General features: G+C 42.5%; 2 protein-coding genes across 5 annotated transcripts in view; one reads left to right on the top strand and one right to left on the bottom strand.

Annotated features, from left to right (window-relative positions):
* ITFG1 (integrin alpha FG-GAP repeat containing 1) overlaps nucleotides 1-21680 on the bottom strand; it is a 136768-nt gene extending 115088 nt beyond the window's left edge. Inside the window, exons 1-6 of the mRNA XM_066636751.1 lie at nucleotides 21403-21680; nucleotides 15993-16065; nucleotides 14570-14715; nucleotides 11758-11815; nucleotides 11371-11445; nucleotides 2510-2604 (exon numbers count right to left, since the gene is read on the bottom strand). Of these exons, the coding sequence (XP_066492848.1) occupies nucleotides 2510-2604; nucleotides 11371-11445; nucleotides 11758-11815; nucleotides 14570-14715; nucleotides 15993-16065; nucleotides 21403-21595 (640 nt within the window). The 5' untranslated portion in view covers nucleotides 21596-21680. The remainder of the gene's footprint in view (nucleotides 1-2509; nucleotides 2605-11370; nucleotides 11446-11757; nucleotides 11816-14569; nucleotides 14716-15992; nucleotides 16066-21402) is intronic.
* Nucleotides 21681-21790: 110 nt separating this feature from the next.
* PHKB (phosphorylase kinase regulatory subunit beta) overlaps nucleotides 21791-27932 on the top strand; it is a 127139-nt gene continuing 120997 nt past the window's right edge. For 2 of the 4 annotated variants that reach the window (XM_066636747.1, XM_066636749.1), the window contains exon 1: nucleotides 21791-21877. In XM_066636747.1, the coding sequence (XP_066492844.1) occupies nucleotides 21811-21877 (67 nt within the window). In that variant the 5' untranslated portion in view covers nucleotides 21791-21810. The remainder of the gene's footprint in view (nucleotides 21878-27932) is intronic. The other 2 variants (XM_066636748.1, XM_066636750.1) reach the window with 2 other exon arrangements.

Genomic DNA, 27932 nt, shown 5'->3' with positions numbered 1-27932 from the left:
TGGTTGTTTCATGTCTGTAAGACGCCTTTAGATCGATGGGCTGGAAAGTCATACTAGAAATAGAAAACATTTATATATAATACAACAGAAAAGGGCTAGAATTCAATGAATTCTAAGGTGCGCCCAAGGGCAGAGTGCATCTTTTCCATGCATAAGGATTTAGATCTAATCCCTGGCACCTTCAGGTTGAGCTAGGAAAGACCACTACAGAGTCACTGCCAATAAGTGCTAACAGTATTGAGGCACATGGGCAATTTATCTGACTCAATAGAACAGCAGCTATGTTCAGGAATACCAAGATACAGTATCTGTTTTATGTAAATAGGAGAAGCTTTCTCCCTAGTCCCATGATACACTTTCTTGTTCGGGCAGGAGGTCTGGTCTAGAGGGTTGAGCCTCCATTTGCCTGAAGATAACATCTGAAGGTCGCCAGTTTGAGGCCACCGGCACCGTGCGACCTTGAAGCAGCTGACAAGCTGAGCCAAGCTATTCCATCTGCTCTGAGCGTGGGAGGATGGAGGCCAGAATGTGCGGCCAGACCAAGAAAGAAACACCTGAATGTTGTGGTTTCTTGAAAGATAGAAACCTTCTTTCAAATTGTAAAAAATCCCTACTGGGATTTAAAAATTGCCTGCCTATGTAAACCGCCTTGAATAAAGTCTAAGGAGAAATCTGAGGACCAAGAAAGGCGGTATAGAAATACCTGTATTATTATTATTATTATTATTATCTTGTTCAGATCCCCCCTCAGTTTCAAAAAGTAGTTTGCCATGCTACTGTTCTAGAAGCACAACCATGCTATTGTTCTAGAAGCACAGATTCAAAGCTGTATTGACTGCATCAAAGTAGTTGTATATTTTGGATGTCCTGGACAAGGTAAGAAAGTCAACTTGTAGTGGATGGGGGACACTAATATCTTGGCAGTCTGAAAGTGGATTAAGCTGAAACTGAATTGGCATAAGGATTCTCAGACTAGAGAGGATTGTTTTTCCCTTTTTCAGACACTCTTATCAGTTAAGCTCTTTACAATGATACAACTGTCAAAAAATAGCTTAGCTGTCCTGCTATACTGTGGCTACATCTGTTGCAAAAACAAATAGTGTTTTCTTTACATGTAGGGCACAGTCTTCTTTGTTGCGCTTTTACATCCCCTGAAAGGCATTTTAAAATCTTTAAACATTTCAGAAATTCTATACATGGTCCATATTTATTGAAATTGTGTCAAAATTATCCCCGATTGGAAAATGATTGGAAAACACACAGAAGAAATAACTGGGCATATTATCCCTTGGACCCTCTGATCATTCATTTTGGTTACTTCACAATGATTGTAGACCAAGGAGATTTAGAGATGATGCTATATTTTAAACAGCTCTAGCAATAAGCTCTAACTAGAAAAAAAAATCTGGCGATTTCAAATCTGTATGAGTGGTTCATGTAGGTACAGCCTATATGGCAAAATCAACAAACTGACAGTTCAATCCTAAACAATTTTCAAGCGCCAATGCAGCCACAATGCAGCCCTGAGATAAGGAAATACATTCCCCTCCCCTGTACTGCCATACCAGTATAGGATGCTGTGTGCTACATTGTATAACTACATTGGCACTGGACCATTAGTTAGGATTAGGCTGTTAATTAGCTTGAGAGAAGGGAGACAATTGAAGAATTGATATATTCAGACATGGTCTCTTTGTTCCGTTTTGGACCAATTTAAAAGGTCAACCATTTGGCTGCTATTTTAAAAAGAAAGAAGAAATCTTGTTTCTAAACTTAAATTCATGAAAGGCAGGTCTGTCAGCAGCTTTTAGTCAAGCTTAGTAAGCAGAAACTCCAGGTTCACAGAAAGGATTCCTGCATACCAGCCTCAAGGGGGCTAAAGTAGAAGAGAACTAGAAGAGAACTGCTTGATTTCCTTGTTTGTTTCTTAGTTTATTTGGATCCTCTTATACAGCACTTAAGTGTGGCAATTAAGTGTGGCAATTTGAGCACATTAAGGGTGGCAAACTTATCTTCTGGGAACGCAAATACACAAGTACAAAAAAGATTGCTTTTAGCAGTACGAAAAAATATGAAGTCTTTTTCAGCTAGAAATTTCCTGAATATATTTTGACTTTGACTTCTTTGTTTGACTTCTTTGTTTGAATGTCAGATATAAACACAGAATACCCAATTTCTTCATAATGGGGAACTAGCTACAAATATTCTTAGAACTCCCTTTGGTTAGTAGAAATTTAGAGTAAGCCATGGAGACCCAACTCTCTACTCCTTGCCTGCTCAAGAGCAGCCTTCCTGATATTTGGCAGGGGAAGAAGAAAACTTGAATTCATTGAGATTTGTATCAATTTTCTTCTTTTCCTTCTTTCCCCTAGGAAGAACCTGTTGCCCTGACTCATAACCAACCTTGAAAAATTATAGCCTTTAATGATTGCTTAACCCTCAGCTCTACTGACTGTAATTTCAAAACTACAATTTCAAAACCAATTAAAAATATTGCAAAATTACTCACCAGCAGTAAAATCATTATTCAAATCTATGAATGCATGAGAATGAGGTATACACATTTTGTTCTGAGTCTCCAGCGCAGGATGCCATGATAAACTCCTACAAAACAAAGATTTTAAAGATCATTTTAAAGCAAGGTACCCTTGTTAGTTGCCAAAAGTCAATACTGCCTTGCCCTTTTAGGATGAAATGGCAATTCAACCAAGTAACTCCATTTGTCCTCCACTGGCACAGTGTCCTTTATCTGTAGTCATATAACTCTCCAGTTTGAAAGAGTAAGCCCTGACCAGGAAAGTCTTCTGCAACAATATATTTGCTCATCCTTAAAATGCCACAAGTGCTGCACTTCATTCAAACTGTTAAGACACACAGGGCCCAATCCTATCCAATTTTCCAGTGTTGATGAAGCCATGCAAATGGGGCATGCACTGCATTCTGCAGTGGGAGGGCAGTCATGGAGGCCTCCTCAAGGTAAGGAACTTTTTTTCCTTTTACCTTTGGGCTACATCGGCACTGGAAAGTTGGATAGGATTGGTCCCACAGAGTGAGTTCAGATGTAACAAGAAACTGTCACTAAATCACATGAACCAAGATCAAGCTCTGGCTGTGGGCTCTGGTTTGTTTCATCTAACTGTGATTTGAATAAACTACAGTACCCTGACTTGGAATGTAATATGCAACTGTAGAAAGACAGGGTCTCCTTCTTCCACATGCAACAAAGAAGGAGGAGAGTAGAGAATACAAGACCATGATTCTCCAAACTTCTCTCATATTAGGAAACTATATTTTCCTGTTACGTGTGACTTGAATGACTCACAAAAAGAACTACAAAGAATCTTTTCAGAATACCAGCATTGGGTTGGTTCGGATGCAGAGCTAAAACATGGCTTGGGTCAGATTTTTGGAGGTCTATTTCTTGATGCCTCTGATAGCTGAGATGAGGACAGTAACTTGGGAGATGGCCTTGTCACCTGTGGTGCCGTGCCTCTTAAATGCTCTTCTAGTGGCCATGTTGATGTCTTTTCAGCACCAGGTGGGCATAAAAAAAAATTACCCAGCACTTTTTACCCAGCAAAATTTAACTTTTAACCAATGATCATATTATTTTAATGCTGCAATTCTTCTGTTTATTTTTCCTATCTTACTGTCATTATTGTTTAAGACTGTAAGCCAACATAACTTTATATTAAAAGGTTGGGTGTAAATTTCCAAACAATACAGTGGACCCTCAGTATCCGTGGGGGATGCATTCCAAGACCTCCCTTTGGATACCAAATTCTGTGGACAATGGGACCTGTGGGGGCTGGGAAGAAGAAAGAAAGGCCCCCTGTGCAAGCACCGAGTCATTCCTGACCCTTGGGGTGTTGCCGCTTCTGCGAAACTTTCATGGCAGACTATATGAAGTGGTTTGCCACTGCCTTTCCCAGTCATGTTACTTTTCCCCCAGCAAGCCGGGTACTCATTTTACTGACCTCAGAAGGATAGAAGCCAACCTTGAGCCGGCTATCTGAGATCCCAGCTTCCACTGAGAGACTGAACTCAGGTCATGGGGACAGTTCTCGGTTGCAGTACTGCAGCCTACCACTCTGCACCACAGGAGGTGGGGGCAACCAGAAGTGTCTTTCAGAAAGGCTCCCGGATGTGACTGGAAGACACTTTCGGTTGCATCCAGGAGGTCTCTGATGTCCTCCAGCTGCGGGTTCAGCACCTGCATTGAGTCAAATCTGCAGATGCTGAGCCGGTGGATAAGGAGAGCTCACTGTATTTGCCATCTTAATGAGAACCAGGACACATGCACTGATCAAAAGCTAGTTTTGCCAATGGACAAACACCTTTTAGAGTAGGCCACATAATCATCCAATGGTAGTGCCCAGTTTGCTACAGATCTCATTTCTTCAGCATCCCTCAACAATCTTTTTACATGGAATGTCAATCGTATTTGTAACGCTAACAAAGGGACGGCTGAGCTGGCACCCTCTTTGGCTACCCGTATCGTTTGATTTACATTGATTGACAATAATTAGGTCTTTTGTTTTTATTCATTTTTACATCCATTCATCTGTGTTCTGCATATTCATAGGCATATTTCTAAAGCAGCAGACACAGCAAAACTGAAATAAAGATGTTAATACAGTGCCATGCATATCTGGGAACTTGGCCAGAAAACTATACCCAAGAAGCTGCCTTCAAGAATGACTAAATGTGCAGACAACTAGCAAAAAATGTATTCCACTGTACCAACATTTAGCACTCCCTCACAGGAAGAAGTCACAATTCAAGATTACACAGAACTCATACAATTGCATGAATAAGGCAAAACACTTAGGAACAGCAACAGTTTTCAGAACAAAAAAATGTCTTCCAGACAGTTTCCAAACATGTTTAACTGGTGTTTCTGTTGTTCTTGCTGAAGTACTAACTGTTTCATCCAAAAATGAAGTATTTTTTAAGGAACTTTGGCTTCCAATACTGATGCCTTCAAAATCTTTGCTCTAACTTAAACTGATGCCCCTTTCTAGTCTCAGCATTTAACCTTCCGCTCTTAAGAGGTAGCCTCCTATGCATACTCCATTACATTTAAGCTACAATGAAAGTGCCTACAATTAGAAACTGTACATTAATAATAAGGAAAAGGTGGTCTCTGATAAGAGTTAGAATTTGATTTCTTTGCCTGAGCCATTAATAATAATAATAATAATAATAATAATAATAATAATAATAATAATAATAAACTTTATTTCTATCCTGCCCTTCTCCCTAAAGGGACCCAGGGCGGCTTACAGCATATTAAAAACAGATTAAAACATAATTTAACAAACAGATAAAAATATATTAAAAACACAATTAACAGAAACCATAAAATACAGTAGTCAGATAAAAGTCAGAATAAAAAAGAGCATAAAACAGCAGTTCATGGAGGAATCAGGCCTGTAAAAAGCAACTAAAAGATGTATAAAAGATGTTAAAAAGGCCATGAAGTCAGAAGGCTTGTTTAAACAGCAAGGTCTTCAGACCTCACCGAAAAGTCTCAAGAGAGGGAGCCATTCTCAAGTCAAGGGGAAGGGAGTTCCATAACGTTGGTGCCACTACTGAGAAGGCACTGTTTCTTGCCGCCGCCCCACGTACCTCCTTAGGCAGCGGCACTTGTAAAAAGGCCTTCTCTGATGACCTGAGAGGACGAGCCGGATTGTACGGGAGTAGGCGATCTCTAAGATACCCTGGCCCAGAGCAGTATAGGGCTTTAAAGGTCAAAACCAGCACCTTGAATTGGGCCCGGAAACGAATGGGCAGCCAATGCAGCCCCCGGAGAAGAGGACTGACAGAGTCAAACCGCCTAGCTCCAGTGACCACACGGGCCGCCGCATTCTGCACTAACTGCAGTTTCTGAACCGTCTTCAGGGGCAGCCCCACATAAAGCGCGTTACAATAATCTAACCTCGATGTCACCGTAGCATGGATCACCATGGCCAGGTCTGCACGATCCAAGTACGGCCGCAGCTGGCGCACCAGCCAAAGCTGAGCGAAGGCCCCCCTAGCCACAGCCGCCACGTGGGAATCTAGGAGCAGCTGTGAGTCCAGGTTGACCCCCAAGCTGCGGACCTGCTCCTTCAGAGGGCGTGCAACCCCATTCAGAGCAAGCCATTAAGGTGTGAAAGTTACATGGAGGAAGGAACCAGTCCCTTGCAGGATCAGGCTGTGAAGAGGATGGCCTTTCCACCTGACAGAAGCACCACAGCATCAGCAGGTTCATTTTTAGGAAGAAAGAGAGCCAGCATGGTCAGTGGCGTCACTAGGGTTTGCATCACCCGGTGCAGGATGCCAGCACGTCACCCCCCATGCAGTGGGCGGGGCAACACCCCAGGTGGTGGTGTACCATCACTCCAGCCTACACTGGTTTTTGGATTGTACCTTTTGATCCAACAAAGATAGAACACATTCTGAATGAAATTACGCATTGATGAAATATAACATGATAGTATTATTCCTCCAAACTCTGATTTAAGTGATTTTGGTCACGAGTGATGTCACACACACACACTCACCAGGTGTCACTAACACCTTATTGCAGCAGTTCTCAAACTTTGAGCACTGGGATCCACTTGTTAGAATGATAATCTGTCCAAGACCCACCAGAAGTGATGCCATGGTAGAAGTGTCATCATCAGGCAAATTAAAATAAGTATAAATAATTAAAGTAAAACAATTAAACAAGCAGAAGCCAGCCCTGCTCCACCAAGTGAATTTCCTCTGTGGTCTGCCTGCAATAACACCCTCCCTCCAAAACCAGTAAGGTTTCCAGCCCTATCCAGTGCCCAGTTCAATTTAAGAACTTATGTTTAAATCAGATCACTATCAGGTTTTGCAAGTCTCAAAAAGGTTCACCTTATCAGCTGAAGCCTGTTTTGATCCTTTTTAGTGGGGGGTGGGAGGCTGCCTTCTGGAGCACTTGTTGAGCTCCAGTTCCATCAGATCAGGACCATTCTGGTAGCCTTGCACTCTCCTTCACCTGATCTTTCACACCAGCCAAGTCACGTTTTCTTACTCATGAGTAAACGCAACCGTGAGGCTTAGTTTCACTTTCCATACGGCTCAATACATTCATCAGCTTGGAGGCAGGGACTTCCTTCTCAGGTGTTTTTGGGGGCTGCATTCATTGGATCAGGACCATTCTGGAGTCATTGGATTCCTCTCAGCCTGCCCTTTCCGACAGACTAAGGCATGTTCGCCTACTCATGAGTAAGCACGCGATACGGCTCACTTTCACTTTCCTTAGGGATTCATGCATTTTTTGTCCTCCAGTTTTTTGGACATAGGTTTTGATAGAAAGGAGATATTTCACTCTGGGTTTTTGCATTGCATTCCGCTTGAAATTCCGCATCCAACGGTGTATAATATGATGGGGTTACTCCTAACCACAGTGATTTTAGCATGTCACCCCCCAGTGTGCGTCACCCCCCCGTGCGTGTCACTCGGTGCGGCCCCCACCCCCCTAGCGACGCCACTGAGCATGGTGCAGTGGAATGAATGCTAGATATGGAATGCAGAATTCCAGCTTCAAATTCCCACTGCCAATGCTTGTGGCACCATTGTTAAGTCAGTGGTTCTCAAACTTTTAGCACTCCAGTGCTAGAACAGACCCACTTTTTAGAATGGGAATCTGTCAAGATCCACCAGAAACAATGTCATGGCTGGAAAAGACATCATCAAGCAGGAAAGTGTTTAACAATCCCAGGTTGCGATCCTACCCACACTGACCCAAGAGTAAGTCCCATTTACTATCATTGGTAAAAGCATATACAGAAAACTACAGATCTGTAACATTGCCTCAAATGCATTCACCTTCCATGGGGTAGCATCAAGCCTGATATATTAAGAATACAATATTGAAATGAATGGGGACCCACCTGAAATTGGGTTGTGACTCACCTGGTGGGTCCTGACCCACATCTTGAGAAACACTACTCTAGTCAATATGCTAGGAACTGAAACTTGAACTGCTACAGAGTTACTTAAAGGAACAACTATGTCCAATAAAGTTTGTTCCTGTGCGAGAATGGGCCAGTAGCATTAGTTATTTTTAATTTTTTATTTCTTTAATTATCCTTCTACAGGATTTGTCTCTGAGGTGCTTTATCTCTTTTTACATATTTCCGCTGAATTCTGTTCCATTATTGTTATCCCTCACCCATATTCTTCTTGAACCACAGCACTCAGAGAGAAACAAAGGCTTCTAAAATTAATGTCATATTTATTAGTACCATAATAAGATGTTTACATGTGTAGCTATCAACAGTATTTTCTCTGAAAATACAGCAGCATTCAGCAATATACATCGGCAGAAAAAAAATATTCATTTCCAAATTTAAAAAGCACTAAATTAGGTAGAGTCTGCATTTATTTCTTCACAAGTTCTGCACAAACTTAAACATTTTTTCTTATAAAAACAGAACACTGATGTAAAGTATCAGCCCCGTTTCCATGCACTGCAAGGAATATATTATAATCTGACCTATAATGTTCAACCTTCTTTTGAACAACAATGTCCTTCCCACTTAAAAAAAAAATCCCTCCTGATGTGTGCTAGGGGAGGAATAAGAGGATACTTTCGTTTTTGTTCAAAAGCTGATAAAAATCTCCCAACATAATCATTGCAAGGTTACAGATGCTGTCATACACACCCTTGGGGAATGCGTAAGCTTTGTTCCATAAGTAACAGATTTTAAGTCATCTTGATAAAAATGAGATTAATGGCCAAAAACTTATCTCAGAAGGGCAGAAGAACTTCCCCCTTAGACACTTAAAAATGATTTCAACATCAAACACTGCTTCTATTACTGCAGTGTGAAATACTTCACCCTGTCAGAAAGATGTTATAAACAGATTTCTAGTAAAAAAAACCCAAACCTTAATAAAAGGTAAACTGACGCTAATTTACCTAAACATAGATATATTCAATTACTGGGCAAATTACCAAAATGAAAGAACGTTTTACCTTTCTATTTAAGAATACTCTTAGTTTTGACTGATACAAACAGGTTTCTTAATTAAAACATAAGTGCCTAGGGGACACAAGTTGGAAAAACGGAAATACTGTTTCTATGGAAACAGAGGTATAATCTGATTGACTTCTCGAGGTCTAATACACTTCTCTTGACACAATAGCTAAAAAGCCCCTGGGAAGTGCAAAACATTTCACAACAAACCATTTCCTTTCCAGTTGATGAGTATCGCCATTGATTACATGTAAAACTGAAACATCTGTCAAAAGCTGTAGACAGCTGGATTTATTCTTCAGTCAATCCCATGTCATTTTCTCCCGATCACATATATTTCTAACACAAGTAGGGATGAAATGTTTAATTGATTAATCCAGCAGTTCCTATACTGTTGGAACCAGTGATGCGCCAATGCCGCAAACACAGTGAAGAGCTCCCAGAAATCCTGAAGTGCCTTCTGGGTTCAGAGGCTCAAAGCACCACTTCAAACAGTGGTAAGAGGGCCAGGGCAGGTCAGAGGGTTTCTCCCAGCACACAAAAACTGCATATTGGAGCTCTTCCCATTGTGCCAAGCCTCCATCGCAGTTTGGAGCAGCATGGTATGGTCTCACTGGCAGGTGGTGGACATCACACAATATCCTGGAAAGTGGCTTGCAACTCCCTGGGGTGTCCAATACACAGTTTGGGAACCACTTGATTAATTGATTAGATTAATCAGGGATACCACTTAGTTGACTGAAGTTTTTTTTTTTAATATCTATGTTAAGTTTACATACATATAAGCTTTTAAAATTCCTTTAAGCTCAAAAAAGTGTGCCAAAAACCGGGTTTCCTACATTTACGCAGACAAACTGCATGGTTTCCCTGCTTCTACAGCTATTTTTAGACCTAAAAGGATCCACTTCCAGGTTGCATGGAGGTTCCTTGCTCCTCCCAGCATTGCCCCAGAATGCATCATGAGAACAAAAGACCTATTCATTTCGTTTGGCCTTTGAGGAGTGAGGAAAGTGACATAGGAACTCCTTTGTGTCCTGTTTCTGCTTTTATGTTATAGGTCAGGGGTATCAAATTCATTTCATCCAGAGGACCGAATAGCATTAATGAGGCCTGCTGAGGGCCAAAAGTGATGTCACTAAACACAAAGTGATGTCATGCAGCGAGTACGGACCAGAAATTTTTTTTTTCTCACTTAGGAACTCATTAGCTGCAAATGACAGAAGAGAAAATATGCAAATCTTGATCATATTTCCAAGATACGGGAGAGCCCAATTATCACGCAGGCTGCTCTTTCAGCAGTGACACCTCAGCAACACAGTTCAGCAATCCTGAGAGCGCAATTCTAACCAACTTTCCAGCACTGGCATACCTGTGCCAGTGGGGCCTGCGCTGCATCCTGCAGTTAGGGGGCAGTCACGGAGCCTTCCTCAAGGTAAGGGAATGTTTGTTCCCTTACCTTGGTGCTGGAAAATTGGCTAGGACTGCATCCTGCGAGTAGCTGATGGTGGTGCTGGATGAGCCCAAGGGCCAAATAAAGAACCTCTGTGGGCCACATCCGGCCCCCAGACCTTATGTTTGACGCCCCTGTTATAGATGCTTTACATTTTAATCTGCTCTTGTATGGCTGCTTAATTTGTAACAGTTTTATTTTAATGTTTCTTACTCAGATGTTTTATCTTTTGTATATTTTATTTCTGTGTTGTACAATGCTTTGAGTACTAGCAAAGCGGAATATAAGAGGGCAATCCTAACCAACTTTTCAGCACTGAGATAAGACTAATGCAGCTCAGAGGTAAGGGAACAAACATTCCCCTTATTTTGAGGGGGTCTCCGTAACTGCCACCCAACTACAGGATGCAGCACATGCCCCACTGACACAGCTGTGTCAGTGCTGGACAGTTAGTTTAGATTTGGGCCTAAGTAAATATATAAAAGCACTGAAAAAATAGTCCGTCCGAAAGCTTCATTTCACTTGCCTCCATTCCTCATTTCCTGATCAGGTTACAGTTGCCCTCTCCCTTAAGAGACATGGGCCACCACAAGTTCTTTTAAAAATAGATTTCAATCTGTCAATATTCCCAGAAAGAAATTGTAGTTGATCGATCAATCAAATTTGTGCATGGGTAAAAATAGTTAACTGCCAGCACCAGGCAATGACACAAGCCGGGTTAGAGAAATGCCACTCTCCTTATGGTGTATCCACAGTGGCCGTGATCCACCTCTTGGAAACCACACTACCAAACATATATACGTACAAAGCTCTGCTCGGTGTAAACCCAAAGTTAGCTGACAAGAGAATTCATCACACTAAACTACTGTTATTTATGACACAATGCATGTTTTCGAATGGAAATAAAAAAATCTAGCTTACTTGCCAATCAGTATCTGTGGTTTATCGTTTTCAGTTGTAACTCCAAATACATCAGGAATTAAGTCACCGTTGAAACTATAACAAAAATAAACACTGAGTTTTCCAGCTGCTCAATCAATACACTGTATTGGCATACATAAAATTGTGACAAAACTCATAATTACAGACTGAACATCCATAAATGCTACTTATAAGTTGTGTATTTCTGAAGAGGAATATTTAAAAAGCCTTATAATCTCTGAATATGAGGAACAGAGTTCGGCTAAAGGCTTCATTAATTTTTTAAAAAGTAATTAGTATTTTTAGTTTATCCATAGCAACATTTTTTGTGGTCTTTTTCTAATTTACAGTAGTAAGCTGTTCTTGTAATAATTAACATATACTTACTCCATGATTAGTGGTTCATCATGAAACCTTTTATTTAATACAAACTTTTGTTGTAAATCTGAAAATAAAGAAAAAGTTGGCAATTGTTACACCCATTTGTTTTCAATTTGGAGACCAAACTCTTTCGCAATATGTATTTCAAGTACAGGCGTGCGTCCCTTAACAACTGTTTGCTTAACGACAGACTGCATATATAGGTGATCAAAGCACAATAAAGATGTTCTTAATGAGGTAATTGTGCCTCTCATAGCCTGCAGCAGAGTGTCTGTTTACACAACAGAGAGGCTCTTAAGGCAAACAAGAGGCAATCTCTCTCTAGTAGCCTGTGCAGCCAGCTAGTGTCTGGCAGGGAGTGTCTGTTTACACAACCAAGGCAACAGACTGAACTGAATGTTCACTTAATTACTTAATCAAACATGTATCGATGTATCCCCATCATTATGTGATGCACATTTGTATTCTTATATTCATCTGCTCTGTGAGTTGACCAATACCAGACATTCTAAACCAGCCATTTTGAATTTAGTGAGCAAAAAACCTGAACGATGGGCATGTCAAAATTCAACATGAGATTCAAGTATCCACTCAGATTTTTTTAAGCATAGAAAAATCAGGAAAAATAAAGATAAGTGGAGAGATAGGATCCATCAGACTAGTGGTACTTCTATTCAGAATACAATCCAGCCAAAGTTAATCACGTTGACATTCCATTTGTTTTATGGGAGCTGTTTAAGTTCATGCTCATTCGCTGCAAACAGTGGGGCTTAACAACGTTCAACGTTGATTCAACTGCATAACTTAGCACTGATACAGTATCTTTTTTGGGCTGCAGTTCTACTCACCAGTGATTCCCACACTTCTGCTTGGATTTTGGGAACCACATAAGTCTTTGCAGGGGTGGAAGGATGGCAGTAACATGATCCCCAGGACTGCCCTACTGCCAGGGACAGAAGGGAGAGTTACTTAGCCAGTGCCGGCTTCCAGGGAGCGTGAGGAGCCCTGCAGGTGTCTCCACAGGGCTCCTCAAGCCTCAGAATGACTAAAAATAGAGATCGGAACCACTTCCAATCATAGGAATAAAAAATCATAGTGGGTGCCAATCTGTATTTTTAGTAATTCTGAGGCTTTGGGGGGCCTGTGGAGGCTATTCCTTAGAGGCCAGTAGTAGCTTAGGTAAGTAAAAAATATCCTTCTGTCCCCAGCAGTGGCATGATCCTGGGGATCGTGCTGTTGCCATCCCTCTGCCCCACCTCTTAAGGTGTCAGAAACGAATGCTTTCCTGGCTGGTGGGTTGCAATGCACCAATTTGGGAATCACTGCTACACACATCTACATGGGAATAAATCCCACTGAACACATGTGTACAACACTGCACTAATATGTACAAGACTGCACTTTAAGTGTGTATTGCTAATCCTTAAGAACAGCAAGTTATATTACACCATATTATAGATGGACAGCTGAAGCTAAAAGGTAGCAGCTTGCTGAGGTTACCCAGTAAGGACAGAAACAAGAGAGATATTAAACTTGTAACAGTTACATTCTGCCCCAAAGCTCATTAATTGAAAATCCAAATAGTGATAAATACATATGTGTATCAGGGACACAGGTCAATACTAAGCTTGCCCCAGAATCAGGAAACAGACAGAGCTCAGAAGTAGTTCTAAATTGCAGGGGAAGAGAGGGAAACAAACTTCGTTGCTTCCTAAAGCCACACTACACGCCACTCACATGTTCATTCATATGAAAGTGATATGCGGAGGAACAGGGATGGAAATCAGGGTTGCATGTGGTGGCTTCACCCCCAACTGCCATGTGTTCAAAGGTGCAGTATGCAAAGAGCTTGCACAAACAGATCTAAACAGACTTCTTGAACATGCAGTCCATACACTGGATGAATGGACAACATGGATCACATGCACAGGAGCTTGTGTGTGTTCAGTTACAATTGTGAGGACTCTGTACACAGGTCTTTGAACTTGTGATGGGCCAGCAAATGGAACTTGTGATTCGCACCCCTCTGCACAGTAATTTCTACTACTATTATTATTCTGTGTAAAGTGCCTAAGAGTTGTTTTTAACTACTGTTCAAAATAAACACACAACACAAGTCCTGTCCATGTGCTTACAATCTAATAGACATGACATATATGGATCAAAGGTAGGGAAGACAGCAACAGGCAACTTCAAGCATCAGCTGCAAGTTAAGTAATTGTTTTAACCAAGTTAAATGGTCATGAAGGAAGACAAGAACATAAGATAATTCTGAGAAGGGATGGGCTAATTGGCTATTGGTCCAAGCAGAGCCAGTGGAGTGGGCTTTGCTCTGTCACTTCTCTCTCTGATGCTGTCCTTTCTACACTGAGGAATGTAGGAACAGGGCCTCTAATGCAGTTGAATGGAAAGGCTCCATACAGAGATTGTTCTGAGAGAGGTGGAGTCAAATGACAGCTAGTGCAAGCTGAGCTGTAGAGAGAAGTCATAGCTCAGGGGCAGAAAATATGTTTTGCATGCAGAAGATCTTAGGTTCAATCCACGGAACCTTCAGGTAAAGAACAGAAAGATACCCATTTTAAACTCTGGAGCACGACTGCCAGTAAGAGATACATGAACCAATGGTCTAATTCTGTATAACATGCCTTCCTATGACCTTTGAGTCAACAATGCAGGTCTTACTGTATCACTGCTTCCTTGGGTACCTCCATCTCTACATAGCTGAATGGGTCAATAGGGCAATTGCTAGGCAGATTCCAGGCCTTAATCCTGTAACTTGATTATCACCTTTCAAAAATGTTATAGCAGAATTGCCTACCTAAAGTTTGATTATTTCCCCAGTAAATGTGCACTGATAGGTCAGCAGTGGGCTGATTTTTGGGACGCATTGTCAGAAGAACATCCATTTGAGTATCACCATTATAATCACCGGGAACCACACTGGTTATCACAACACTCTGATTCCTAAAATTAAAGCAGAAAAAAAACTTAAGGTATAATTTCATAAATACTCTTGATTTATTTCAAGATCATAAATAAAATCAATACATCTTCTCTAACTTTAACAGTATTTTAAGTAGAATAATTCATCCAATGCAGAATAAAGCACAATCCCTAAATTACCACCTATATGTTCTCTCCTTGAACTCTTGGGATAATTCCAACAGCTGAATTTAGTTTATTCTTTTAAAACTGTTGCTTAATAATGTCCTTCCACCCAGAATATAGTCTCTAAGATAGAACTTGAAATACAGAGCACAAATAAATTGTAAAGTGTTATTGATAAGCCTACAGCTGCCTCTCTCGAGAGCAAGAATTCAATTTACTCTCATCATTTTGTGCTTTTGCCTGCCCTTCTCTTACTCCCCAGAGCCAAACAAGCAGATTACTTCAACCCGACACGACACATCTGTCTGCTATTTCTTCTTGTAAGTGATATCAACAGAAACCATGGTTATAATAAAAAGTTGTTTTTTTTTAAAGGCACACAGAAAGTTTGTTACTGGGCATACATTTTACAGAAACACAGCTCTGAAGGTTGGACAGATGCCAGGGTTCAAACCCACTAAAGGGCCTATCAACAGAGCCTCTGCCCCCATCTTGGCATTCCATTGCCACAAGATTCAGCCAGATCAAAGGCAGTAAAGTGATAGACAAGACATGCACCAACCAGGAGTGAACCTCAAAGTGTGCCAAGATGATGCAAAATATTCTGGTTTCCCCCCTCCCCAACCTTTTATGCCTCCCAACTTCCAGACTGTTATGGGGCCTTTCCTAAACCAGATTGTCCACCTGCTCTCAAACAACTGGAGCTAGACTTGGAATAGGAAACAAGTAACTAGGCCTTCAGGGACTAGATTTTGCAAATCACAAAATATTGCAGGAAACAAACTGAACAGCAGTTTTATGATCATTCTCAAATTAATGGCAATGTTTAATATTACAACTGCCATTAATTTGGGGAGAATGATTATGAAACTATTACATAAGCATCGTTGGAATGTCAAAATACATAAAGATTTCTAATGTAAGTGTTGGCATATAAGCCATGGTATATGAATATCTCCCCTATAGGCAAATCACAAATCATAAGTTTCATAGTAAAAACTCAGCAACTAAAACAGATACAAGGACCTCACTACAGACATTCAGTGGCTTAGGCCTGTTCTGCTGGAATGGCAGCAGGATCCCATCTGTGACATTTCAAGTATATTTCACGTTGCTTATAACAATATACTTACTTTAACATTAATTTGACTTTGGGCTTAAAATAAGGTTCTTTCTGGTCTGCCAGGAAGATAATTAAATCACTGCCTGAAAAGCAAGGAAATATATAGCTTCAGGTTTATAAGAAATCAGACTAGAAATCACTGCATAATACAGTATTTGAAAAATGTCTGCCGTCAGATAAGGTTTTTTTTTACCCCACAGGGGGTTATCTCCCAAGGAAGTCTGGGACGTGTGGCACAAAACCCTAGTGCTTTGTAGAGGTTTCTGGGGGCCTGGTAGTGTATTCACACACAATTCATTAGGGGAACTGGTCAGGGTTATGTTTCAATGTTGCCCCACACAGACTGAGAATATGTTCTTAGGGGACACTCCCTCTGCACACTGTAGGATAAGATCATTAATATTGGACAAACCAATTTTTCACTGTGTCCACCATTACTGATCTTCCCATTGAAGAAATCCTAGGTTCTCTGGTCCACAATTTGAAAATGACTGTGGTGAAATATTTGAATGGCTTCCATAACACAGTTTTCCTTTGCTGAATTGTAAAACAACAACACAACATAAAATTTGTATAATTAGTATAATGAGTCTCATTTTCAACTGAAGTTACATTCGATTTCCATTAGCATAACACTATAATACAAATCCACTCAGGTAGTTGGAAAGAGTACCACTTCAAGCACTTCTTACCATCAGCTGCAACAACAGTATGCAAAACTACTTTTAGATGTCTTTCTTAAAGCACCAAAGCAATTACCTTTAGCCAGAGTTTATCAAAGGGGGGGGGGGTGCCATGAAACTGACATAATTCTAGTCACTTCTTCAAGTCACTTCATACACTTGGGATCAAACAGAAATTTCAAGAACTGCAGGTGCATGCTACAATAATTTGCCACTGTTAGGCCTCAGTATAAATCAAATGCCTATCATGACTGCTTCTAGTCACTGAGGTTTAGTTTGGAATCATGGACAATGACCAAGACATTTATTTATTTACAAGATTTTTTACCCTGCTTTCCCCCCCTCACTAGGCACTCAAAGCTGAACACGCTGTAAACCTGCATGGAGCTGTACTTAATCATAAGGGTGTGCCACTCACAAGTGCTAGCATACAATCCCAGATTCCTTACAGCAGCTCAGAGGTGACTCAGGATTTTCATCTCCAAGTCCCATTCCACATATGTGAACACTGTAGTCACTAAGCTTCATGCTTGCTACATAAATAATTGCCCAAACCATTCTACCTTGTGCCACAAATTCCCAAAGTCTTTACTAGTGTTTCCATCCGTGGGAGTCACGACTCCCCTGGGCAGGCATTCCCAACTCTCATTTGGGATGCTACCCCCTTAAGGAGGATAATGACCCAACCAGGGACCCATAGGTGTGGTTAGAATGGTACTTCTGGGTTTCATTGCAGTCAGCGCACACATGTAAAAAGTTTTTTTTTTTAAATTTAGGCTGCAATCCTAACCACACTTTGCTGAGAGTAAGCCCCATTGAACAAAATAGGACTTACTTCTGAGTAGACCTGGTTAGGCTTGTGTCCTTATACAAAATATATTGTGTCCTTGTTGGCAGCAAAATCTGGAGTGTCATTCGAACTGCACCTACAGGTCCCTGGTTGGGTTGCAACCCTCCTTAAGGTTGCCCCAAATGAAGATTGGAAACCACTGGTCTATATTGTCAACAGAAAAACACCTATACTAGAAATCTCATAAGAACATAAGAACAGCCCCACTGGATCAGGCCATAGGCCCATCTAGTCCAGCTTCCTGTATCTCACAGCGGCCCACCAAATGCCCCAGGGAGCACACCAGATCACAAGAGACCTCATCCTGGTGCTCTCCCCTACATCTGGCATTCTGACTTAACCCATTCCTAAAATCAGGAGGTTGCGCATACACATCATGGCTTGTACCCCATAATGGATTTTTCCTCCAGAAACTCGTCCAATCCCCTTTTAAAGGCGTCTAGGCTAGACGCCAGCACCACATCCTGTGGCAAGGAGTTCCACAGACCGACCACGCGCTGAGTAAAGAAATATTTTCTCTTGTCTGTCCTAACCCGCCCAACACTCAATTTTAGTGGATGTCCCCTGGTTCTGGTATTATGTGAGAGTGTAAAGAGCATCTCCCTATCCACTCTGTCCATCCCCTGCATAATTTTGTATGTCTCAATCATGTCCCCCCTCAAGCGTCTCTTTTCTAGGCTGAAGAGGCCCAAACGCCGTAGCCTTTCCTCATAAGGAAGGTGCCCCAGCCCCGTAATCATCTTAGTCGCTCTCTTTTGCACCTTTTCCATTTCCACTATGTCTTTTTTGAGATGCGGCGACCAGAACTGGACACAATACTCCAGGTGTGGCCTTACCATCGATTTGTACAACGGCATTATAATACTAACCGTTTTGTTCTCAATACCCTTCCTAATGATCCCAAGCATAGAATTGGCCTTCTTCACTGCCGCCGCACATTGGGTCGACACTTTCATCGACCTGTCCACCACCACCCCAAGATCTCTCTCCTGATCTGTCACAGACAGCTCAGAACCCATCAGCCTATATCTAAAGTTTTGATTTTTTGCCCCAATGTGCATGACTTTACACTTACTGACATTGAAGCGCATCTGCCATTTTGCTGCCCATTCTGCCAGTCTGGAGAGATCCTTCTGGAGCTCCTCACAATCACTTCTGGTCTTCACCACTCGGAAAAGTTTGGTGTCATCTGCAAACTTAGCCACTTCACTGCTCAACCCTGTCTCCAGGTCATTTATGAAGAGGTTGAAAAGCACCGGTCCCAGGACAGATCCTTGGGGCACACCGCTTTTCACCTCTCTCCATTGTGAAAATTGCCCATTGACACCCACTCTCTGCTTCCTGGCCTCCAACCAGTTCTCAATCCAGGAGAGGACCTGTCCTCTAATTCCCTGACTGTGGAGTTTTTTCAGTAACCTTTGGTGAGGGACCGTGTCAAACGCCTTCTGAAAGTCCAGATATATAATGTCCACGGGTTCTCCCGCATCCACATGCCTGTTGACCTTTTCAAAGAATTCTATAAGGTTAGTGAGGCAAGACTTACCCTTACAGAAGCCATGCTGACTCTCCCTCAGCAAGGCCTGTTCGTCTATGTGTTTTGAGATCCTATCTTTGATGAGGCATTCCACCATCTTACCCGGTATGGATGTTAGGCTGACCGGCCTATAGTTTCCCGGGTCCCCCCTCTTTCCCTTTTTAAAAATAGGCGTGACATTTGCTGTCCTCCAATCTTCTGGCACCGTGGCCGTTTTGAGGGACAAGTTGCATACCTTAGTCAAGAGATCTGCAACTTCATTCTTCAATTCCTTAATAACCCTTGGGTGTATGCCATCAGGGCCCGGTGACTTATTGATCTTTAATTTATCAATGAGGTCTGAAACATCTTCTCTTTTAACCTCTATCTGACTTAACTCCTCGGTTAGGAGGGGCCGTTCAGAAGATTCCGTTTTTCCAAGAGGGTCAGAATCCAAAGCTGTTGGATTTCACCAACTGGCTTAGGTGTAGTGTTCACCCATGATAAAAAACAATAAACCCTAATGTCACCCACCAATCCTAAACCATTCTTTTATTGCCAGTTATGTCAGGTGGGTTGCATAAGTACCTAAGATCAGCTGCCACTGAAAATATAGATCTGAAAATACAAGGTACAGAGTTGCTGGGCAGGGAAGACTCCCGGTGGGAGAGGCAGTGTGCTTTGTCCTGAATAGGTGGGAAGATGAGATGCTGGAAAGGAAGGAGAGCTGTGTAGTTGGAGAATGATCCAAGTCTGTGTTCTGTTTTGACTTCCAAGCTGGAACATTTGAAGTCCAAGCGATGCAAAATAACAGCACAAGAGAGCTACATAACGGGAACTCTGGCTGATTGTGGCTTAGATTTGACATCTAAATTGATGATGTCACTTCCAGCTATGATGTCACTTCCAGGTTAATGACATTACTTCTGATGGGCCCTGACAGATTGCCATTCTGAAAAGTGCATCCTAGTGCTAAAAAGTTTGGGAACCACTGCAATATTGCCACAACTTACGCAATTGAGAGTGATTGTTTGGATTACTGTAATGTGCTCTATGTGAGCATACATTTAGTTGCTAGTATTTTTCCAAGCGCAATTCAAGGTGCTGGTTTTCATCTTCAAAACTCCAAGTCAGGGTTGTCAAACATAAGGCCCTGGGGGCCGGATGTGGCCTGCAAAAGCTTTTTATCTGGCCCTCAGGCTCTCAGCTGCTGAGCAGTGCTGAGGTAACACTGCTTGAAAGGGTGGCCCACATGATAATTAGGCTCTCCCATATCTTGAAATATGATCAAGATTTGTGTATTTTCTCTCTTGTCATTAGCAGCTAATGAGTTCCTACATGAGAACAGAGTGTTTATTTCTGCTTTTGACCTGCTTAATGACATCACTTCCTGTGTAATGACATCACCTCCAGCTGTCAGCAGGCATCATGAATGCTTTTCAGCCCTCTGTATGACATGAGTTTGACACCCCTGCTCTTAAGTGAGTTGGGGCCAGAGTATCTGAAGGACCACCTCACGCCACATAAAACTGCCCATATTATGAAGTGTGTTCTGTATGTTTTAAGATGGTTCTATGTGGGTTCCAAGGTGGTTCTTCTATGACTGTGTTCTCATGTTGACAGAAATACATCTGGTGGCAGCATGGGAAAGGACCTTCCCTTCAGTGGGACTCAGGTTGCAGAACTCTCCTTCACAGGATAAGGTTGGTGCCTTTGTCACTCCAGTTCTGATGCCAGTTGGAAACTTTTTTTATACTGATTTTCTGATGTTTGTCATTTGGCTTCTGTAACCTTCATGGCTTGTCAGCTGCTATACTTTTTATTTTAGTTTCTGCTTTTGGTAGATTTTACTTTTACTGCAAGCTACTTGAAGCAGGGAAAGCCCTTTGAGGCTTGTTTTCCTTATCAAAATTACCAATCTGTCTGTGCTGGGGGGCAGTGGCGTAGATGGAGAGGGGGCAGAGCAGCCAGTCTGGCGGGGAGGCTCAGCAGGGCGGGCAAGCGGCCCCTCCCTACAGAGCCATTCCCGGCACAGGGAGCAAAACAGAGCTGCACGGCTCCAAAGGGAGGGGCTGCCTGCCTGCTCCGCTGAGCCTCCCCACCAGACCGGCTGCTCCGCCCCCTCCAGCTACGCCACCACTGGGGGGGGAGGGAAGACACTGGGGCTGCAAACCCATCCACACTTACCTGGGAATAAGCCCCATTGACTCTAGTGGGGCTTACTTCTGAGTAGACATGCATAGGGTGGGGCTCAGAAGCTGCCACCTTATCCACACTTACCTGGGAGTAAGCCCTATTGCCTGTAATGGGGCTTACTTCTGAGGAGACACACCTGGGCTTGGCCTGTCAGATAGCCCCGCCCCCCGCCCCTCACCTCCTCCCCTGAGCACGAAGAGGTCCGTCTGCTTGTCGGAGTTGAAGTCCCCGAAGGCGGCGACGGTCCCGAAGGCCTCGGCCCCGAAGAGCTGCGCGGTGACGTTCTGCAGGGCCCGGCCCGGCTTCGCCACCGCCAGGAGCAGGAGGAGCGGCACGGCCCTGCACGCCGCCCTCAGCGGGGGCCACCACATGGCGACGAGGCGGAGCGGAAGGCAGCAGGAGCGGCGGCGCGGCCCCTCCGCACTACCATAGCCCTTCCCCGTCACCCTCCGTCCGCTTCCGGGTTCGCTTTACGGCAAGCCGTCACGCTCGCGGCGTTTACGGCGCCCTCCGCCTCCCGCGCGCGCTGCTCTGCGGCCGAGTCCGGCAACGGCTCTCGCCTGGCTCCGCATGCGCTGGTTCCAACATGGCGTCCTCGATGGCCGACGTGAGCTGGAAAGTGCTGGAGCTGAGGGCCCGCTCCAAGCGTTCAGGTCTGACCTCCCGCCTCCCCTTCGCCGCGTGGGAGGGGGAGCTGTGCTTGGCTGCAGGCCGCCGGGCGCCCCCCCGCTGACCCCCTCTGCTCAACGATCAGCGCTCTTCCCTTCCCCTCCCCCATCCCAACTGTCTTCTCTGCCCCTCCCCCAACTCAACAGTCAGCGCCCTTCCCTGCCCCTCCCCCAACTCCAGCCGTCCCTGTCTTCACTGCCCCTCCCCCAACCTTCAGCTCAATGTTCAGCACTCTTCCCTGCCCCTACCCCAACTCCTATAGTCCCCCAACTGTCTCCTCAGCTCCAATGGTCCTCTCCCCCTCCTCTCTTCCTCAGCTCCAATGGTCAGCACTCTTCTCTGCCTCTCCCCCAATTCAATGGTTCCCCAACTATCTCCTCAGCTCCAATGGTCAACTGTCTTCTTTGCCCCCACTCCCAAGCCTCAGCTCCAATGGTTCTCTCCCTCCACTGACTCCTCAGCTCCAACAGTCTACTGTCCTCCCACCCCCAACCCTCAGCTCCAGCTGTTGACTCTCTCTCTCACCCCCCCCCCTTGAGAGCCATGCATCAGCAGACAAACCATCCATCCAGCAGCACCCTGTTCCCAACAGCAGCCCTGGAGTGGGGGGACACTTGCCAACAACAGGCGATTCCTGTCCTCAAGGAGCTGGCACTGCAGTCCTATCCTGTACATACTTAGGCTGCAGTCCTATGCATGCTTTCCTGGGAGTCAGCCCCATTGAACTTATTGGGACTTAGTTTTGAGTCAACACACATAAGATTGGGCACTTACTCCAGAGCAAGCTTTCCTTCCATTAATCTCTTACACCCGAATAGCCATACATAGATAGGATGGCTCTGCAAGTCAGCTTCTGTGCATGGAGGTCCCATGACCCTAAGGACATGTGGTTCTCAAACTTTTTAGCCCTAGGACCCACTTTTTAAAATGATACTCTATTGGGACCTACTTTGCATTATGAGACTTTTAAAAAAGGTGATCTAGAAAGAAATTATTTATTTATTTACAAGTAATGTTTTGTTTGCAAAAACTTGTTCTGCTTCTCATAATGAGGCAACCCTAATGAATAGCCTCCAGGCTGGAGGTACTTAGTTATGTGAACCAACCTTTACCTGCCCCCGCTACCAGTCATTGACAGATTTGGAAAAAAACACACTGGGAAAAAAAAGCCCGAACATTTATCTCTTGATATTTACACAAGCTTGCAAACTGCAGGGGCTCAGCTCTTTGCAGGGCAGTTAGCAGCTATCTGATTTTTTTAATAGTTTCAGGACTTGTCAGTTGGATCCCAATCCAGAGTTTGAGAAATATTGATATATTGTAACTCATTATCAAATATTGGGCAGAAACAAGGCATGGTTCTTGCTTCTTGTCCTGTTGATAAGGTTATCTCCTGTATCTTGTAGGCTGCTGACAGAGATGGGGTGGACAAGATGGCTTGTGAGCCTGACAACAGCATGGCTGTATATGACAACAGCATGGCTCCAATTTGGCCTTATTCTCAGTTCTTATAATTGGTTTTTCACGTGTCCTTTTTTCCCACGTCATCACTTTTCTCGTCATCTTCAATCCTTCTCCTCCTGGCCCCTTTCAGTACATTCTCTTTTTTCCTTTGCTCTTGATCCTCCTGGCCCATCAACAGCCCGTTCCCTTCCTTGGCCTTTAGCTATTTTTGTCTTGTGTGATCTGTCTGGCAGCTTCACAGATTGACGCTAGTGGCTCTGGCTGACATTGAAGATGCAAGTGCTGCTGCTTGTTTACTTACAGATATATTTATCACCAATAAAACGTCTTAAGAGAAAGTAATGGCGGAGGCATGCGTTGGTCTTCAATAACTTGCATTACCTTGTTCATCTATTAAGCTACGCCTTGCTTCCTTTTTATGGATTTATAAGGGACACATCAAAGTCTTGTCTCAGATTTCTAGTTTCACCCCTGATGATGGGAAAACAAAAGTTTTGGCTGCCATCACTCGCAACCGTTTTTGTATCATAATGGCAGTCACTAAAAACCAACTTTGATCCCTAATAATTTGAAATTGATTTTTGAAATCCACCTTTTCTGTAATGCAACTTTACTGTGTATGCAATTAATTAGCTAGTTAAATTTCATACTCCTTCCAGTGCCGTGCACTTCCAAAAAAGAGTCCTGTTAATCTTAGAGTAAACTAAAGTGCATACTTATACACATCACTGTGTTAGGGTACAATCCTGTACTGGTTGTAAATCCCATTGAAATCAAAGGGATCGACCTCTGAGTATACACGCATAGGGTTGTGCTGCGAGACAAGCTAGTAAACGTATTTTTAAATTGCAAGTGTAGCATTGTCTTGAGCAAGCATTAGATTTTTGTCTAATTTCCCTTGGAGCCCCAGTGTATGCCCTCTTACAGCTCATGTCTGAACCTGATCTCTGATTCATTTGGGTGACAAATTGAGATTGTGGTAAAAAAAAAAAAGTTTACAGCGGTTCTGTACAAATGATAAATAAAACACACACTATTAAAGCAATACTAAGAAATAACCTCCTCTCATTTTGTATTTGACCTGTGGAATTTTGTTCCAAATTCTGCTTTTATTTATTAGGTTATTTCTACGCTCCAACCAATTTTCAAAGTGGCTTTCATTAAAACAAAAACAATAGTATTATAAACGAGTTCACTACAACTGATGGCCCAATTCTATCCAATTTTTCAGTGCTGGTGCAACTGTGCTAATGGGGCATGTACTGCATCTTGTAGTGGGGTAGCAGTCACAGATGCCTCCTTAAGGTATAGGAACATTTGTTCCCTTACCATGGGGCTGTATTGTAGTTGCACCAGGGCTGGAAAATTGGATAGGATTGGGCCCTGAATAAGCAAGCAAGATACTAAAAATATACAGAAGCATTAAAAACCAGAAAAACACATCTAAAACAGTGGCGTCAATAACAAAACACTTTCTGGAATAAAATTCAAATGATGTCTAAAATCAGGGAGGAAGGAAGCTTAATGAACCCTGTGGATAGAGGAGCCCAATATCATGCTGCCATTCTATCCAACAGAAAAAGCCTAGCCCAAATCACATCATGAAATAAATATGCTTATAAATGAGCTCATTTTATACAATTATTTCTTCAAAAACCAAACTTCAGTTGTCTGGTGCCTTTTATTTTCCAAGTGAAATGGGGCCACTACAAAATAAATTGTGATTTCTGCATACTTGGGAGGCTGCATAGTTATGTAGAAGTATCTCAACTTTAATTAAAAGAAAAATAAAATATTGTGGAATGTTGAGAGAGAAAGAGGATGTGAAAGGTAATAAGTTCTTTGAATAGGAAAAGTGGTAATATAGGATTGATGGGTGAGGTTACACATATGTGCACAACCACATTTCATGCCCTATGCTTAGTGGGAAGATTTTCACGAAGAAGGGTGGAAAGTAAGGGTGCAATCCTAACCCCTTATGTCAGTACTTTCCAGCACTAAGGGCAATGCAGCTCTGAGGTAAGGGAACAAACATTCTCTTACTTTGAGGAGGCCTCCATGAGTGACACCCAATTGCAGGATGCAGCACGCGGCCCATTGGCACCACTATGCCAGTGCTGGAAAGCATTGACATAAGGGGTTAGAATTGCGCCCTAAAAACAATAAATTTTTAAGTTTTCAGAATATGTGCACCCCCCCCCCCACCTTGATATACAGTATTGTGATAAATTGCTTAGGCTGGCAGCTGATCTCAAACCTGTATAATTTAGTGCTATCTAGCGCAGGGTGGGAAAGAATAAAAGGTGCCCCCTTTCCTTTCTATCCTCCTGAAACCTTGCCCCTTCTTTGTAAGTCCCAAACAGCCCTGAATGTTTCCTGTTCCAGTCTGACTGAAACCTTGGATATACTACAACATATTTGTGCATATCCCACTTGTTCACACTCAAACCAACTTTCATGTGGTAGTTTTTCTGAAGAGAAATTTTTTATTACCAGCCCCTAAGTGTTATCAACTGATTTCAGCTAACTACAGTTCCAGACCCCAAACTGCCTAACCTCACGCAAATGCAACCTCACACCTGCATTTATGATTTTTTTTTTCCTGTATAAGTACTATGTACCCAGCAATTTTGGAATGATATTTGCTATTTCAATGCAAATGATGACTCTGAATTCTTTCTACACAGATTACCACAGTTGTGGTTGGGAAGCTCCTGCCTGCCTGCACATTATATTGTGGCAACTACAATTCTAAAATAATTTCCATCTCCATTCAAAATAATCTTAGTCTTGTATTTCATGATTGTTGTGAAAAGCAACAAAAGTTTTTGATGCTGTATGTGTTGACCCAAGTGCCTTGAAGCAGTGGTTCCCAACCTTTTTTGACTGTCAGTTCCCTTGACCTACTAAGCAATTGTCTGTGGCTCCCCTTTAAGGGCTACAATCCTATACATTGTACAGCGTGGTGGGTTTTTTGTAAGGATTCTGTGGCTCCCCTGGCTGTTTTCCATGGCTCCCCAGGGAGCCACGGCTCACAGTTTGGGAACACCTGCCTTAAAAGGAATGTTGCTGACTCAAGTTTAAACACAAGTGTAGTTCTTTTAAATAGCAATTCTGAGAACTATGGAAATACTTCAGTGATTTTAATGTACAGTATTCTATTAGAAACCATAGTTTGCAAGTATTTTATTGTAGTCCTTGTGGACTTCTGCAAAAACAAAAAGTTGGGGGGGGGGGAAGAGGAAGTACCAGGGATTTTTAAAGCAGATTATTTAAAAAATGCGAATACATATTTCTTTAGGGTACAGTTACTGTAACTGTAGTCAAAAGTCTTGATGTAGACAGCTTCATTTATTTATAAGAAAACTGGCGGGACAAAAATCTTGTGCTCAAATTCTGAAAGCATCAACATTTATGTTGATGTGAGCTAGTACTGTTGTAGAAGAGGTCACTCAGAATTTTCTACAGTACATTTTTCTTGTGCTGTTGGTTAATACAAGATTTTTTTTGAACAATCTAAGATGACAATCCTGTATGTGTTTCTCTGAGAGTAAGTCCAATTTAATTTAATCCATTTCTGCCCAACCCACAGGTGTATACATTTGTTCCCTGTTGCATATATGCAGTGTTGGATAGAAATGGCTTAATGGGGCTTCTGAGCAGGCATGCATAGGCTTGCTCAGTACAACATAGATAGTATCTGAAGTAATTTTAGTCAATATATCTTTAAAACTGATTGCTATAAGTAGACCATATTAAAACTCATGACAAACATATAAATATTTTCTATTTATAATGTTTGTCATGCAGAGGTATGTTTATACCATTTGTTAGACAGTAACTGAACATGAAAGACCTGTAAGCAATGGTTTTCTAAGAGGCCGTGTAGATGCAGTAGTGCCAAATTATTTTTTTTATACAAAACAAATTAATTTGTATAAATCAAATGTAATTAAACACCTGTGCATCTGGGATACTTGGCACTTTGTCCTCCTTTTTCTTAACCTTTCTGGCAGACTGGAATAATGATTAATGGATTCACATGATGGTTGTGACTAGTTAAAATTTTGGGCTGTTTTGTTTGAGGTTTGAAGCATACAGAAGTAGACAATTTTCCCCTGCCCCCCATTTCTGATACAGAAGGTTCATTCAGTGGAGGAGCAGAATTATAGTTCCCTGTCTGCCACTTGCCACTTTCCTGCTTCTGGGCCAGCTGAGTGTCCGCGCATGCTTTTAACCTGGCTCACAGCTGACAGTTCACAGTTAGATGATAGTGAATGAACCATTGCAAGCTTTGAACTTGTGTGCATTTCTTCTGCTCTCCTTTGTGTTCAGGGTATGGAGTTTGAAAGATTCTACTTTCAGTTTTGAATAAACTGTAGTTTTCTGTTGTGTCTGAAGTTGGAAAACGGTGTTTTATTCTAATGGTGTTTCTTAACCAACCAGAGCCTGAAACCACAACTTGATCCTGGTTTGTTTGAAAGCAAGTCTAGCTGTACCAACAAACTGGTTTATTCAAAACAGAACATGGAAGTCTTGATTCTCCTGTCAGATATGGTGGAGGAAGAGAGCGGG

This window comes from Tiliqua scincoides, chromosome 9, assembly GCF_035046505.1.
Source record: "Tiliqua scincoides isolate rTilSci1 chromosome 9, rTilSci1.hap2, whole genome shotgun sequence".
In the NCBI taxonomy this organism is placed as follows: domain Eukaryota; kingdom Metazoa; phylum Chordata; class Lepidosauria; order Squamata; family Scincidae; genus Tiliqua; species Tiliqua scincoides.
Note: the sequence above shows the minus strand (reverse complement) of the source record. Positions and strands in the feature narration are given on the sequence as shown.